At 43.7% G+C, this 16,814-nt stretch overlaps 1 protein-coding gene across 1 annotated transcript in view; it reads right to left on the minus strand.

Annotated features, from left to right (window-relative positions):
• RBM20 (RNA binding motif protein 20) overlaps positions 1 to 15,970 on the minus strand; it is a 194,640-nt gene extending 178,670 nt beyond the window's left edge. The window contains exon 1 of the mRNA XM_030202766.1: positions 15,803 to 15,970. Coding sequence (XP_030058626.1) covers positions 15,803 to 15,906 — 104 coding nt within the window. The 5' untranslated portion in view covers positions 15,907 to 15,970. The remainder of the gene's footprint in view (positions 1 to 15,802) is intronic.
• Between the last annotated feature and the right edge of the window lie 844 nt (positions 15,971 to 16,814).

Below are 16,814 nucleotides of genomic sequence, written 5' to 3' on the forward strand. Positions count from 1 at the left end.
GCAGGAGGGCGCCATCCTCTGGGGGGCGCCCCGCCGCACCATGCTTACCTCGCCCTCTTCTCCCCAGATCCTTTTCCTTTTTTTTTTTGTTTAAATTTACCTCTGTCCGGCGGCAGCGTAGCGTTAGTGAGAAGGAGGCGGCACTCCCCCGCCCCAACATGTCAGTCTTCCCTTTGCTCAGTTCCGCCTTCTTCTGACATCAGAAATTACGTCAGAAGAAGGCGGACCACTGAGCAAAGGGAAGACTGACACGTCGGGGTGGGGGAGCGCCGCCTCCTTCTCACTAACGCTACGCTGTCGCCAGACAGAGGTAAATTTAAACAAAAAAAAAAGAAAAAGGATCTGGGGAGAAGAGGGCGGGTAGTGTAGCGATCGTTTTCGGGGGGGGGGCAACTGCAGGGGGGCGCCGGAGACCCTAGGCACGGCCCTGCACAGAAGTACTTTGCCCCCTTAACTATACACTTCCCTTGGGTTTTTGCAGCCCAACTTCATGATCCTGAATATTTTAGCATTAAATATTAGCTGTCATATTCTAACCCATACTTCAAGCTTTGCTAGGTCCCTCCTCATGTTATCCTCACCATTCTGGACGTCTACCCTATTGAACATTTTGGTATCATCCACAAAAAGGCAAACTTTACCACTGAGGACCTTTTTTTTCCACAGTGGATAAAAGGCTGTCTTTTTATTTTATTTTATTTTTTAAGAAACGGCAGCCAGGCTTATATTTGGAAAAACGCAATTTGAAAGCGCCAAACCGCTCCGAGAAAAACTGCACTGGCTCCCAATCAAAGAACGTATTGTTTTCAAAATCTGCACCCTGGTTCATAAAATTATCTACGGCAAAGCCCCGGGATACATGACAGACCTCATAGACCTACCAACAGAAACACAACAGGATCAACACGAACATACCTAAATCTCCACTACCCAAGCTGCAAAGGACTCAAATACAAATCAACCTATGCATCCAGCTTTTCCTACATAAGCACACAACTATGGAACGCATTACCAAAAGCCGTGAAAACAACTTATGATCACCTAAACTTCCGGAAATCATTAAAAACTAACCTGTTCAAAAAGGCATACCCTACCAACCCAACTTAAATGCCTGAACCCTGCAACACAACGAAACCAAAGCTCGTAATGGACATATAATAACTCTTCCTCTCTACGATTCCCTAATGTGTCTGTACACACGAACCTTATTCTACCACAACATTACTGTATTTGTTCATACCGGAATTGGCGAACGCCTTTACGGTACTATGTAAGCCACATTGAGCCTGCAAATAGGTGGGAAAATGTGGGATACAAATGTAACAAATGTAGAAAAATGCTGTCACTTGCTTTCAGTGAAATACAGGCCAAGGGTTCAGGCTTAGAGAGAGCTAAGAGCTAGGCCTCTAAAAATCATAAGACATTTCACTGAAAAGAAAGCTGAATGAGGTAATTGAAAGAAGATAGAGGGAGGGGGAATCTGCTCTATAAACACTAGCTGAACTGGCACTAGCAAGAAAGTCATGGGCAAGGATGTTTTGGCTAAAAGCAGATAGCAGTGGGTCACACAGGAACATCCAGGGGGGCTGAAAGGAACATAATGACATGTGAAGTCATTAATTAACAGATGTTGATATCTAGAAGGTACTTGAAAGCACGTCACATCATTTGAATCAAAGATGTTGATACTTAGAGCTTGGGAACATGTGAAGTCATTGTTATCAACTGATAATAGGCAAAGACTGCTGGTGAGAAAGTGAGGGTCCATAGGAATGAACGGTACAAGAAATGTATAAAAAGGCAGTGCATTCCATAATTGGGTGCTGATAAAGGAAAAGGAGGAAGCGTAGGTGGATTTATATTTGAGGCCGCTGCAGGTAGGATAATGGAGATTAAGGAATGAACGGAATGTGCTTGATGTATTCCTGGCTGGAAGATTGATTAGGATATTCATGTATCCTGGGGCTTCTCCATAAAGAATTTTGTGGACTAGGGTGCAGATTTTGAAGTTAATTCGTTCCTTTAATGGGAGCCAATGAGTTTACGGTCTGTGTCCCACAAATGATGAGACAAATTCGGATAAGCTGGAGTGGGCTTTGATGGCAACTCCAGTAGTGGGAACATAAGGACAGAGCCGGGCGGACCTCTACGGTCTATGTCCCAGAAACACCAAAGAAAGACCATGATCAAGTATATAATCTCACATTCATTGCTGATTTAATCTTGAATTGTTAATGAATGTGACTGTTGGGCAGGCTGGATGAACTGTTCAGGTCTTTATCTGCCGTCACTTACTATGTTACTCTGTAACTCAAGAGCTCTCTGGGGTTGGAGCTTCCTAACTAAAGTTCGGGGAAAGCAAAAAAAGTGGAGATCTGCCCTGGAAAATAAAATGTACTGCAAGTAGAAACTCAAGAACCGAGTTTCAGAGAGTAAGAGGTGAAAAGCCTCAAACATCTCCTGGGGACTGACTTTCCCAAACATGTTTCCTGCACAACATTCAAAGATGTAAAACTAATAGACCAACCATTTGAAACATACCTCTCTATTTCCCTGTCATTCCTCCACATATCCAACCTCACAGTTTGTTCTCACCCCTTCTTCTCTCCGGAAAACTCAGAACCTTATTTATTTGTTACATTTTGTATCCCACATTTTCCCACCAATTTGCAGACTCAATGTGGCTTAGATAATACCATTAAAACGTAAGCCTAGACCGGTAGAGAAGCAAATACAAGGTTATATTGTGGTCGAATAAGTTACAATTGATCCAGGCATAATGGAGTCAAGGAGGGGAAGGTAAAAGTGTCCAGTACGATCTTTGGTTTAGCTCTGTTGCAGAGTGTAGGCATTTATGTAGGGTCAGTAGGGTATGCTCTTCTGAACAGGGTGGTTTTTAGTGATTTCCTGAAGTTTAGGTGGTCGTAGATTGTTTTCGTTGCTTTTGGCAGTGCGTTCCATAATTGTGTGCTTATGTAGGAGAAGCTGGATGCGTAGGATATTTTGTATTTGAGTCCTTTGCAGCTTGGGTAGTGGAGGTCCAGGTAAGTTCGTGATGATCGAGTTCTGTTTCTGGATGGTAAGATCAATGAGGTCTGCCATGTATCCCGGGACTTCGCCGTAGATAATTTGCTTTTAGGAGCACTGTCACTAAGCGGCATTAAGCCCAAACATCACGTGAAGGGAAAAGCAGCCGCAGGGCAGGTAATGTGGTAGAGAACAGCACTGGAGTCTGGAGAAAGGCTTCTGTTGGCGGGGCTTGGGGACCCTCGACAGCCAAACCAAAGACCCCAAAGCCCTGTGTCTGCTCCTCACCAGCTTCTAAGGGGGGCCCGGTGCTGGAGTGCTCTCTCTTCTGCTCCTGTCAGGATGCCATCACCTGGGTCCCGTCAGGAGCAGGAGAGAGACAGACCAGGGGCATAGCCAGACCTCAGCGGGAGGGGGGCCAGAGCCCGAGGTGGGGGGCACTGTTTAGCCGCCTCCCCCCCGCCGCCGCAACCGCAAAAAAAACCCCGCCCTCGCCACAACCCCCCCCCCCCCCGCATCAGGTACCTTGTTTGCTGGCGGGGGTCCCCAATCCTTGCCAGCCAAAGAGTCTTCTTCAGCGCCGGTCAACTCCGGCGCCTTCGTTGTGTGATCATCTGTTTCTGACGCCTTATGTCCTGCTCAGGGCTACATGCACGGTGCAAGACACAAGGCGTCAGAAACAGATGATCACATAACGAAGGGGCCGGAGTCGACCAGCGCTGAAGAACACTCTTCGGCTGGCAGGGTTTTGGGACCCCCGCCAGCAAACAAGGTACCTGATGCGGTGGCGGGGCAGGGGGTGGGCGGCGGGGGGGGTCGTCAAATGTAGAGGGGGCCAGGGCGTCATCTGTGGGGGCCCATGCCCCCATGGCCCCACATAGCTAGGCCCCTGAGACAGACCCTGGCGCTGGCCCCTTCTTGGTGGCCCTGCTGAAACAGAATCTATGCCTGCATGCTGGTTTCAATCAGGGAGAGCAAAAACATATAGGCACTCGATCTATAAGATCCAGCACGGAAAAAAGGAAGCAGTAGATTTAAAAATAAAACCCAAAACTCCAAGATGTGAAAAGTGTACAAAATGTTCAATTTATTCACCACTAAAATAATAAATAGATAAATAATTAAAAGCCCGACACGGCCATGTTTCGCTCTCTCAAAGGGCTGCGTCAGGGGCTTGAAACAGAACTCTTCTGGTATTAAACTAATCTCTCTTCAGAAGCAGCAGGAGTAGACGGAGTGTTTTGTCAACACCACTGAGGTTCCGTTTTAAGCTCCTGGCGCAGCCCTTTGTTAGGGCGAAACATGGCTGTGTCAAGCTTTTAATTACTTGTGTATTTATTATTTTAGTGGTGAATAAATTGAACATTTTGTACATTTTGCACATCTAGGAGGTGGGTTTTTTTTATTTTTGTTACATTTGTACCCTGCGCTTTCCCACTCATGGCAGGCTCAATGCGGCTTACATGGGGCAATGGAGGGTTAAGTGACTTGCCCAGAGTCACAAGGAGCTGCCTGTGCCTGAAGTGGGAATCAAACTCAGTTCCTCAGGACCAAAGTCCACCACCCTAACCACTAGGCCACTCCTCCACTTCCATTCAATCAGGGAGATCCAAGAATACATGACAAACAGAACAGCCCAGGGTATCGCAAAGCCAAGTTTTCAGTTCTGCCCCAGTCTAATAGTAAAAACAGTTTTTTATGTCTCACTGACAGCAAGAATATTGGGCTCTCTTGGACTACAACTCCCAGCAGCCCCTGCGCCATTCCTAGATACATTGTTGTGTGTGTAACCAAGGAGTCAAATATGGCTTCCGAACTGGAGCTGTAGAAGAAGGGAGTCGAGCTGCTTCTTGCAATTCTTGGAAGAAGTACAGGAGCATGCGTGAGCCAATTATTTTGTTAGCAGAGCAGACACATTATCATCTGAGAGGTGTGTATGTGAGCGAATTGCACAACGCTGTGTCAGAAGACCATTTTTAATATCCTGATCTGCACATTTCTTATCTGTGATTTGAAAATCCATTATTACGTTACCTGATGATTTTATTCTTACTGCTGTCATTAGCATCAAGACTCCTGATGCAGGCCATCTGGCCAAAACACAACGTTGTGTCGAGTCATTTTTAATGTGGAAATTGTTTTATTATCATTTGCTTGAAAATTAATAAATATTGTTTATTTTAAACTCCATTTTGGGTCCAGTTATTGGATTGCCTGGCTCATATTCCCACCTTTTTGTTTACGTCTTTAATGTATCCCACTACATTGAATAGCAAGGGTACTCAAGATAGCTCCAGCTGAAAGCATAAACTCACAACTGAAATACCCTCAGTAGCGTCATCTTTATTTTGACTCCTGATAAATAAACAAAATGTTGATTTTGTGTACAAAGGTCTTACCCGCTCTGGGGTTGGGGGCGAGACCTTTGGGCGCGGCCCCTTAGGTGCCTGCAACTATTAGGCACTGCCGTTTGGACACTGGATTTTGGGCACCCAAACGGTGGCATCAAAAAGTCCTTTCCCTCTTTCTTTCCTCCCTAACCCCCACACTGACCTCCAAAGTCTGAAGGGAAAGCAGGGCCCCATGTCTGCTGGCTGCTGCAGTGTCTGTCAGGGAGAAAGGCTGAAGGTCTCCTCAACAGGCACCGCCTGGGGCAGCTATCCCTTCTGCAGCAAGGCCCCAGAATACTGCTATTTCTGCACATTCCTCTCCTCCACAGTGAGAAACATTTTTATGTAGTAAATAAAAATTAACAAAAAATGAATATAATGTGATATGTATTTTTGTACCAAAAGCAAGGCTGAGAACAAAAAAAAAACACATAAAAAAGGTGTGCGAATAAAATGGCCTTTATTTAAAAGACCCAACACGGTCACCATGTTTCGGCTGAAAAAGCCTGTGTCAGGAGTCTAGAAACAATACAGTATTTAAAACAAACAATTAGCTACTTATAAAAATATATATATGTGTAATAACTGAAGGCTATATTGTAAACAATTACAGAAAATAAATCAAACATATCAACGGCGAGTGACCATACTCACTCGCAAATGCGCAGTAGAGACTTCCCTGTCTGTCCCGCCCCCGCATCAATACGTGATGATGGGGGGCGGGACAGAGAGGGAAACTGCGCGAAGGGGAGGGAACCGCCAAGGTCGCCGCCACTGGTACCCCCCCCCAGAGTCGCCGCTGCCACCACCCCTCCACCTGGCCGTCTCTTCGCTATTCAACTTACATCTTTGCAGCAGGCAGATCAGCTGAGCTGCCGTTGGCCTTCCTTCCCTGCCTGTGTCCCGCCCTCACTGACGTTACGTCACACGAGGGCGGGACACAGGCAGAGAAGGAAGGCCGACGGGAGCTCAGCTGATCTCTGCCTGCTGCGGAGATGTAAGTTGAATAGCGAAGAGGGCCGGGTGGAGGGGCGGCGGGGGCGGCGAACTCGGGGGGAGAGGGGGCGGCGACCCACCAGCCCGTTTTAACGGGCTCAACGGCTAGTATAGTCATAAAGGACAACTAAAAATATATCAATATAAATACAAATGAAGAAACTAAAAGTAAAGCAATTAGAGGTCCTTTTACTAAGGTGCGCCGAAAAGTGGCCTGCGCTGTTGTAGACGCGTGTATTGGACGTGCGCAGGTCCATTTTTCAGCGTACCTGCAAAAAAGGCCTTTTTTGGGGGCCAAAAATGGACATGCGGCAAAATGAAAATTGTTGCGCGTCCATTTTGGGCCCGAGACCTTACCGCCACCCATTCACTTAGCAGTAAGGTCTCACGCGTTAACCGGGCAGTAATCATCAGCGTGCCTACAATGCCGATTACCGCCCGGTTAGCGCCACCCGCCGGAAAATAAAATATATTTTCCGGTGCGCATAATGGATGCATGTAAAAGATGAAATTACTGCCCGGGCCATGCAGTAGCTGGGCGGTAATTCAGAATTGGCACGTGTTAGACACGCATAGGCGCCTACACTGCTTAGTAAAAGGGCCCCTTAGTAAACAAGAATAACAGAGAATAGCAAAAATAAAAACAGCCAAAAAGCCAATGACTCATAAGAACCATTTGACTCCTAACCCTTAATTGTTTTGTCTGTTTACCTGTCTATCTAGATTGTAAGCTCTTTGAGCAGGGACTGTCTCTTCATGTATGGTGTACAGCGCTGCGTATGCCTTGTAGCGCTATAGAAGTGATTAGTAGTAGTTGTAGTAGTAGTAGTAGTAGTAGTAATGTAGAAGCCTGCCCTTGCAGATCAGCAACGCGGCCGCGCAGGCTTCTGTTTCTGTGAGTCTGACGTCCTGCACATACGTGCAGGACGTCAGACTCACAGAAACAGAAGCCTGCGCAGCCGCATTGCTGATCTGCAAGGGCAGGCTTCTAGATGGAATGTTGCTAGTGGAGGAGTAGCCTAGAGGTTAGTGCAGTGGAACATGGAATGTTGCTACTATTTGAGATTCTGGAATGTTGCTATTACTTGAGATTCTACATGGAATGTTGCTACTATTGGAGATTCTGTTGCTACTCTACACGGAATGTTGCTATTCCACTAGCAACATTCCATATTTAGATTGTGAGCTCTTTGAGCAGGGACTGTCTCTTCGTGTATGGTGTACAGTGCTGCGTATGCCTTGTAGCGCTATAGAAATGATAAATAGTAGTAGTAGTAGTAGCATACCCATGTAAATGAACACACCTATGTATAAAGACATATGGACAATTCAGCTAAATGAAAAATAAAAAATGTATAGAGACATATGTATTTTTATGACATGGATCTTCTTTAAACAATTCACACAGAAGCAAGCAACTTTCCTTCTTCTCATCAATGCCACATAAAGAAGAATTCTAACTGGTAACAGAACGGCACTCAACACTGCAAATCTTATTATAGGTTTGTACCTTTGCTCACAGAATAACACATGGTCCAGCCCCTAGCTATATGTCTGAACTAATCGACTTGCCAATTAGAAACACAACTGAATCGGCCAGAACACACTTAACTCTTCACTTCCCCAAGTTGTAAAAGCCTGAAGTATAAATCAACCTACGCGTCGTTTCTCTTACATATTCACACAGCTCTGGAATTCTCTGCCAAAACGCCTGAAATCTACGAGTGATCATCTAGAATTCCGAAAAAACCTAAAAACTCACCTGTTCAAGAAGGCATACCCCACAGTATCTGACATAAATACCGAATAATGAAATATGGCATTTTAATCAGGAAACGGACAGTTTTCAACCCCGACGCATGATCACACCCTAACATTTTGTCCGAATCACCCCAACCTATTTACCGATACTTCTTTACTGTACTTGTCACTGTAATAGTACCCCTATACTGTATCTGTTCACACCGGAGTCTGTAACCACCTCTCCGGAACTATGTAAGCCACTTTGAGCCTACTACTAAGTGGGAAAAGGTGGGATAAAAAAATGTAACTAAATGAAAACTAAATTATTCAATGAGACCTACAATAAGAACCCTTCATAAAGACCCTCTATCACATCTGCATCAAAACTAATCAACATTGAACTCCTAATTTGACTACTTTAATCACATTGTTATTTAACACCATACTACTACTACTACTACTATTTAGCATTTCTATAGCGCTACAAGGCGTACGCAGCGCTGCACAAACATAGAGGAAAGACAGTCCCTGCTCAAAGAGCTATGTAATAAAAGTGAGCCAAGTATAGGACAATCAAGCCATTGTGACATCACTGATGAGGTTGGCTCTTATTGGTGGCCTGAGGCATTATGACATCACAATATTAGCTCTGGTTACAAGAGACTACTACTACTACTATTTATCACTTCTATAGCACTACAAGGCGTACGCAGCGCTGCACAAACATAGAAGAAAGACAGTCCCTGCTCAAAGAGCTTACAATCTAATAGACAAAAAATAAATAAAGTAAGCAAATCAAATCAATTAATGTGAATGGGAAGGAAGAGAGGAGGGTAGGTGGAGGCGAGTGGTTACAAGTCAAAAGCAATGTTAAAGAGGTGGGCTTTCAGTCTAGATTTAAAGGTGGCCAAGGATGGGGCAAGACGTAGGGGCTCAGGAAGTTTATTCCAGGCGTAGGGTGCAGCGAGACAGAAGGCGCGAAGTCTGGAGTTGGCAGTAGTGGAGAAGGGAACAGATAAGAAGGATTTATCCATGGAGCGGAGTGCACGGGAAGGGGTGTAGGGAAGGACGAGTGTGGAGAGATACTGGGGAGCAGCAGAGTGAGTACATTTATAGGTTAGTAGAAGAAGTTTGAACAGGATGCAAAAACGGATAGGGAGCCAGTGAAGGGTCTTGAGGAGAGGGGTAGTATGAGTAAAGCGACCCTGGCGGAAGATGAGACGGGCAGCAGAGTTTTGAACCGACTGGAGAGGGGAGAGGTGACTAAGTGAGAGGCCAGCAAGAAGCAGATTGCAGTAGTCTAAACGAGAGGTGACAAGGGTGTGGATGAGGGTTTTCGGTCCGGCCAAATGTCAGAGAGGCCAGTTTTGAGATGGCCGGCATCAGTTTTCGCCGATAAAGGAAACTAATGCCGGCGATCTCAAACCCGGCCAAATCCAAGGCATTTGGTCATGGGAGGAGCCAGCATTTGTAGTGCACTGGTCCCCCTCACATGCCAGGACACCAACCGGGCAACCTATGGGGACCAGTGCAACCTAGGGGGACTTCAAAAATAGCTTCCAGGTGCATAGCTCCCTTATCTTGGGTGCTGAGCCCCCCAACCCCCCCCAAAACCCACTCCCCACAACTGTACACCACTACCATAGCCCTTAGGGATGAAGGGGGCACCTACAAATTAATGCACGCAAGAGGGGTAGTATGAGTAAAGCGACCCTGGCGGAAGATGAGACGGGCAGCAGAGTTTTGAACTGACTGGAGAGGGGAGAGGTGACTAAGTTGGAGGCCAGCAAGAAGCAGATTGCAGTAGTCTAAACGAGAGGTGACAAGGGTGTGGATGAGGGTTTTGGTAGAGTGCTCAGAAAGAATATCTGAGATGTATTAATTATTTCTTTGTTTCTAATTTTCTTGATATCTAATGTACCTTAATTGTAGTAATTGTATTAATACTTTGCTCTTCTCGCGCCGTTAATGACGATTGTCATTGCGGCATAATGTAAGCCACATTGAGCCTGCAAAGAGGTGGGAAAATGTGGGATACAAATGCAGCAAATAAATAAATAAATGATAAGATCATTTATTTATTTGTTACATTTGTATCCCACATTTTCCCACCTATTTGGAGGATCAATGTGGCTTACATAGTACCGTAGAGGCGATCGCCAATACCGGTATGAACAAATACAGAGTGATGTTTTGGTAAAGTTCATGTGTGACAGACACATTTGGGAATCGCAATTGGTATCCAAACTCCTTGAAATGATCAGACAGACACACAGCAAAGTGTTCCTGCTGTGCATACACTCACTTTTACTGCCCCCCAGGCTTCAGGGAGGTATTATAAATCAAACACGGCAAGTTCAAGCCCTTCCGCTACCTTCATTTTATTATGTTGTGAGGGATAAAATATAACTAAGGGGATCTTTGACAAAGGCTCGTTAGCATTTTTAGTACGCGCTAATGATTAGCACTCACTAAACGCTAGAGGCACCCATAGGAATATATGGGCGTCTCTTGTGTTTAGAACATACTTATTTTATATTTCAACAATTTTATTGTTGAATCAACAGAATTAAACATTCAGTAGTCGTAATATGCAAACAAAAATTGCAAACCCCATATTCTGTATAAACGTAATAAGAACAAAACGATATTGTGGTCATCAAAGTTTTAACAATTTTTCTCCCCACCCTACCCTCAAAGTTTTAGCTTGTAATTCAGTTGTTTTTACGATTAACACTTTTTTTTTATTATTAAACATGACACATCCTTCCTCCTTTATTAGAATCCAAACCTCTGTAATCATGTGACTTTTCTTTTTAACTAATCCCTGCGCACAGGGAATTAATAAATGTCAACTCTTTACGCAACTTTCGTCAGAACTAAGCAGTAACTGGAAAACTTGAGAATTTCAACCAGCGCTTAAAAGCCAATAACCCTAGCACATACTTATATTTAGTGCACGCTAAAAACGCTAGGACGCCTTTGTCAATGGATCCCTTATTTCTTACAGACTGAAACCAATAGCTTTTCTCTGTTTTAACCAATGAAAGTCAGGAGGAGCCTTTGAGGAAAACCTAGAGATCAACATATGTAATAGAATAAATCAATGAGATAACTCAGATTTTAATTTGTGTCTCCAATTCTCCTGCCAGTGGATTATTTTATTGATGTATTTATTTACTAATATTTCTATTCCACCAGTCTGGGGGAAATCCCCAGCCTTGGTAGAATATAGACAACAATAAAATCATATACATCACACTAACCACAATAAAAAAATACAAACAACCATAAAAAAACAACCTTAGTTTGTTGTAATAATTTGTACAATTCAATACTGCTGCTACAGCATTCTTACAGTCCTATTGAGCCCAAACCTTAGTTTCAAAAGTGAACAGGCTACGTGGTACACTTCCTCCTTGAAAAATGAACGATTTTATTTAAGACTACGTCGATAAAAATGTGCACAGAACAAAACCAGAGGCCCACTTGAAAAATCAAAACCCTTAATAGGGTGGGCTTTTCAGGGGGGAGAGAGAATTTCTCTTCTGATTTATTGCCCCTAAGCTTTAGAAACAGTGATCTTGAATAACATCCCAGGAAATCAATGTTTATAATGGCTGTTATATAGACTGTTATAATAGCCACTTTTTCTATAGTTCTTGAACTTAACAGTGAAATGTAAATTTAATAAAAACACAAGTCATCACAATTTGCAACCCTAAGGTCAGAAAAGATTTTACTTTTTGCAAGCAAAAGTACATCTGTACCCAGCATACGTGTTTGAAACGTGTAAGTAAATGTTTTCAAGCAAGTGCACCTTGAAAGGCAATTTATAAATATGATGCTGCTGATACATGGAAGCAAAATTGGTTCTGTAGATTAATGTGAAAACCAATCACGCTGATAGCCAGCCGCGTACAACCGACAGTGGCGGCTCACAAGTAATCTTTTACATTGCTCGCTAGCATAATTCGCTTCTAGAAAAGTCACCTCAGCCTAGACCAAAACCAAAATGTTCCTGAAGTTTTGGACATTTTGGACTCAGTACTTTGTTAACCGGGATATAAATGCCAGATTAAGAGGGGGGGGGGGGAAGAAATTATCAGTTTGGGCTGCTATTCATACGTGTTATTTTACTGTTAACCCCACTTATTAGTAACTAAGTTACCCAGAAATGGCAATTGCCATTACGGCAAATGTAAGCCACACTGAGCCCGCAAATCGGTGGGAAAATGTGGGATACAAATGCTACAAATAAATAAACAAATAAACTAGGTCTCACCTGTGCTACTATAGCACAATGGTAAAATAGAACATATGAATGGTAGCCCAAATTGATAATTACATCTCTAAATTAAATTAAACACATATCTACAATTTTTAATTCATTCTATTAACACCAAAGGGTTCTTTCAGGCTATTTTCTGACACGTTGCAGAATTAATTAACCTAAACTTTCTCCACTGATCTCTGTTAAAACTGTACTTCTTTTATTCCCCAAGGAAAATAAAAGCCTTATGTATTTAAAAGGAAAAAAAAAACTTGGTGCACAAGCAGTGTTGAAATTCTAATGTAAACATGGCAGCAGATATTAAATTATGCAAACGCAGCATCGAAATAACATGATCAAGTTCCCACACCATACATGGATGTCTTCGACATTTATACACGTTGCTGTAATATTAGAACAGCTCTATCTCTGGCCGTCTTCAAATCTAAGCTAAAAGCCCACCTTTTTGATGCTGCTTTTAACTCCTAACCTTTATTCACTTGTTCAGAACCCTTATTTTATCATCCTCACTTTAATATTCCCTTCTCTTGTTTGTCCTGTTTGTCTGTCCTAATTAGATTATAAGCTCTGTCGAGCAGGGACTGTCTCTTCATGTTCAAGTGTACAGCGCTGCGTACGTCTAGTAGTGCTTTAGAAATGATAAGTAGTAGTAGAGACTCTATATTCCTTAAATCATTCAGACCAAAGGGGAAGAGCTTTCAGGCATTGTAAATTACCAAAGAATATCCATACAATATCCACTGATCCGTCGCTCAGTATTAACCATGCTTTAAACCCACCACCAGCCTTTATCATATGAAGTACCTAATGGCTTGTACGTTTTAGATAAAGAATCCAGCTCACAGAGGAAGAGTTTACCGTGCTGACAAATTAACTCATCCAGATTTTCACGGTGCTCCTGGCTCTCATTGGACAAGTTTGCAAGTTGTAAATGTTTCACCGCGTTTTAAAATGAGTAAACCTTCTCCTGTGGACTAGCTCAAAACTTGCACTGTCATTTGCAGTCCACAAATAAATAAAAAATCTATAGGACCCCCAAATCTCAGCTTAGAAACTGTATATGGACCATGAAATACTTAGGTATTATCGTGCCACTGGGGTAAATTATTAGTGAACAAAAAATCAATGAATCAAAACATTGATTTTACCTCTATCGGGCCTACACCGACCTGTTTTGAGACTGAGCTCTGTTTCCCTGCGTGGTATCAACTGATCCACAGACAAAAACAGTAACAGTGAATTATGCCAAAATAATATTAATAAAGATTAACCAGAGTTGTGACAATTAATAAACATTAGATGGGTCCTCTACAGGTGGATACATTGTAAAACATCTAACAAATGCCTACATGTTTAGTGCATTATAATGTCCACATATGTTTTTAAGACAGTGAATGAATAGAACTTTTGATCTGCAAAATACATCATATTTCCTAAAAACAGTTCCACCATATAGAAATTATCTTTCCAATGATTTACAATTAGTTTTCACGCACTAAAGAGAAGGAAATCAAAAAGATGACGATCGGTATCAGAAAGCGATAGCGAAAATGCAAAAAATTTCCATATCACAAGTTTGAAAGATGATAAGAAACTGGATGACTATATTATATTATTTTAATAATTTCCATAGACGTGAATTATATACTGTAACCTTTTCATTTCTTATTGTTCTAATTTGTTGCATTTTATTGTTTATCTATTGTCCAATAAAAAAGGTATCATCTTATTTTCTTTTCCATGTTTTATTTTGTTTGATTTCTATTGTTTATCTATAAACAAAAGGAGATTTGAACAAAAAAAAAACCAGATGAATTAGTTCACCAATTATTCTTAAAATTGAATTATTTCTTTCAGGACTAATTTCTATCCTCAAAGATCCAGAAATTTCCAAGAGGGGATCTGTTACTTGTTTTTCTGTCTTACTGAAATGTGTGTGTGTGTGCGTGCACATACACACATATATTGTACATACATGTTACATATGCAATATATTACCGTTTTTGTAGACTGTATTCTAGATGTTATTTTATTGCAAATAACCTATCAATTTTGTTTGTGATTCTAAGCTTTGGCTCGTAATCTACTTTGTGCTATCATGATAAAGCAGAATATTTAATCTAACTTAATACATGATAATATTTACATGCTCTTGTATTTCTGGACTTCCCATCCCACCTATATACACCTATACATTTTTTTTCTGTCAATTGCTGACAGTCTCATGGAGTAACTTTCCACGATCCATTTCAGCCCTCCTTTTTTCTGTCAGGGATGAGGCCCATTCAGAGCCTGGTCTTAAGCAGAACAATATTCAGTATTAAAGGAGGGATCCCGGTGCTACAAACTCCGCATCAACTGCCCCTGCAGTCCCAATTCACTCTTATTTGAGTTTAAAAAAAAAGTTTGGCCAAGTTCCTGGAGGAAAAGCCCATAGTCTGCTATTGAGACAGACCTGGGGCAGCTACTGCTTGCCCTGGGATTGGCTGCATGGAAATCTCGCTACTCTAACGGATTCTACCAGGTAATGGTGACCTGGATTGGCCACTGCTGGAAAGAGGATGCTGGGCTGGATGGACTATTGGTCTGGCCCAGTACGGCTATGCTTCTGTGCCTATGGACCTGTTTGCAGATGACTCCAGGTTGCCGCTTTTGACAGGACACAGGTGGAGCGGGACCAAGCGGAAGGCATTTTTAGAAAGGTTGCAACTTTTAATTCCGCTTCTAACTGAAGTGCAGGTCTTGATTTTCAGTTTGCGGTCAAGTCTAACACGTGGGACAGAGCAGGGTAACTTCCCCGAAGCCGGTGACGAAGCTGAAACTTATTCGCTTTAAATATGTGTCTTGCCCCGGGGTTTTTTTTTTTTTTTTAATTCATGAATGGTTTTAATGTGATGGTATGAGCGAAGTGTCACTCTCAGCAGGACATATCACCAGCTGAACTTGTTGCTAAAAAAAAGGCAAATCACAGAGCCTCCCCCTCTTCCACGAAAAGCCAAACGATCGCAGTTGGAGTAAAAAATGGGTCATTTCCTAAAATTCCGAACACCGAAATTTCGGTTTCGGCCTCTGGGTACGCCATCCCCACCCCACGTCCCCACCTCCCCCAAACCCTCTTTCCAGCTCTGCCGCCCACCTGAAAGGCTTAAAAAGGAAACTGCGGCGGCCAAACCGGCGGGCGATCGCCCCTGAAAGCCGTGGCAAGCTCGGCCAGGGAAGTGGCGACTTGGAAAACAGGAGAAGCCCAGGCGTTTGCAGGGACTATAAAACAGCTTGACTACAACTGCCAACAAGAAAGTGGCGAGGGGAGGGAAGAACCGTGGATTGCACCCCCCTCCCCCCCGCAGCTTACTTTTGCACCAGCTGGGGCACAGGCTGCAGGCCCCCGGCTCCGCTCGCCTGTCTGCCGTCCCGCTCCGGCTGCTCCGAGTCACTGGCTTCCCGGGCTTGGTTCATGATGGCACCATGTACTGATAATAAAGGCGATTCCTCCTCCTCCTTCCCAAACTGTCTGCTGATGGTCCCCTGGCAGGGTCACTGCTCCCTTCCTTGAAGACCGTCGAAGCTCCCAGTCCCAACTGAACTGCAGGCGGGGAGAGGGAGGTGAGGGGCTGCTGCAGCCGGGGAGGGGATTGACAGCCAGAAGTGGCTGTAACACGACACTGGCAGAGGGAGAGAGAGGGGTGAGGTGGGGGCTGCACCGGCCCAGCTGTAGCCTGCACACTTTTTAACAACTTCCTCAGCTTCACCCCCTCATACGAGAACCAGCTCTGGGGGTGCAGGGGGGGCTGCTGAGCACCCCTGGCTCCTTCACTAGTGCAGAGATGCCAAGTCTCACTCATTAGGAGTGTCACAGCCATTTGAAAGCTCTCACTCTCACTGTCTTTGAGCCCTATTTCTCACTCATCAGAACTTCAGAGAAATCTGAGCACACCTTCCTGCCTACTGCTTCCCTTTGCCCTGTCTTTCCCCCCTTTACTGCAAGCCCATGTGCTCAGAAACCCATGTACATATTTGGGTGGAAGACAACTTTTAGTTAAAAAAAAAAACATGACCCAAATTGCTCCCCACTTCAGAGACTCCAAAGAAAAGCCAATATCATTTAATGCTGCCTTGATTCATTTGCAAAGCAATACTACACTTAAATCATTCAGGGCCCGCATTAAGGGGTAGGCGGGCAAACAGGGCAATAGCCTTGGGCCCCACAGCTCCAGGGAGCCCCCAGCCACAGTCAATCATTTTTTCCTATTTTGAGCACCCCATCTAAGGTCTCCTTCCCTTCCCCTCACCTTCCTTGTCTAACTTAAATCGCGCGGGGTTTGTTCACAAGTAGTCGTCAGTGCAACAGTGACTCTGATATATTG

The sequence above is a fragment of the Microcaecilia unicolor genome, chromosome 5 (genome assembly GCF_901765095.1).
Source record: "Microcaecilia unicolor chromosome 5, aMicUni1.1, whole genome shotgun sequence".
NCBI classification, from domain to species: Eukaryota; Metazoa; Chordata; class Amphibia; order Gymnophiona; family Siphonopidae; genus Microcaecilia; species Microcaecilia unicolor.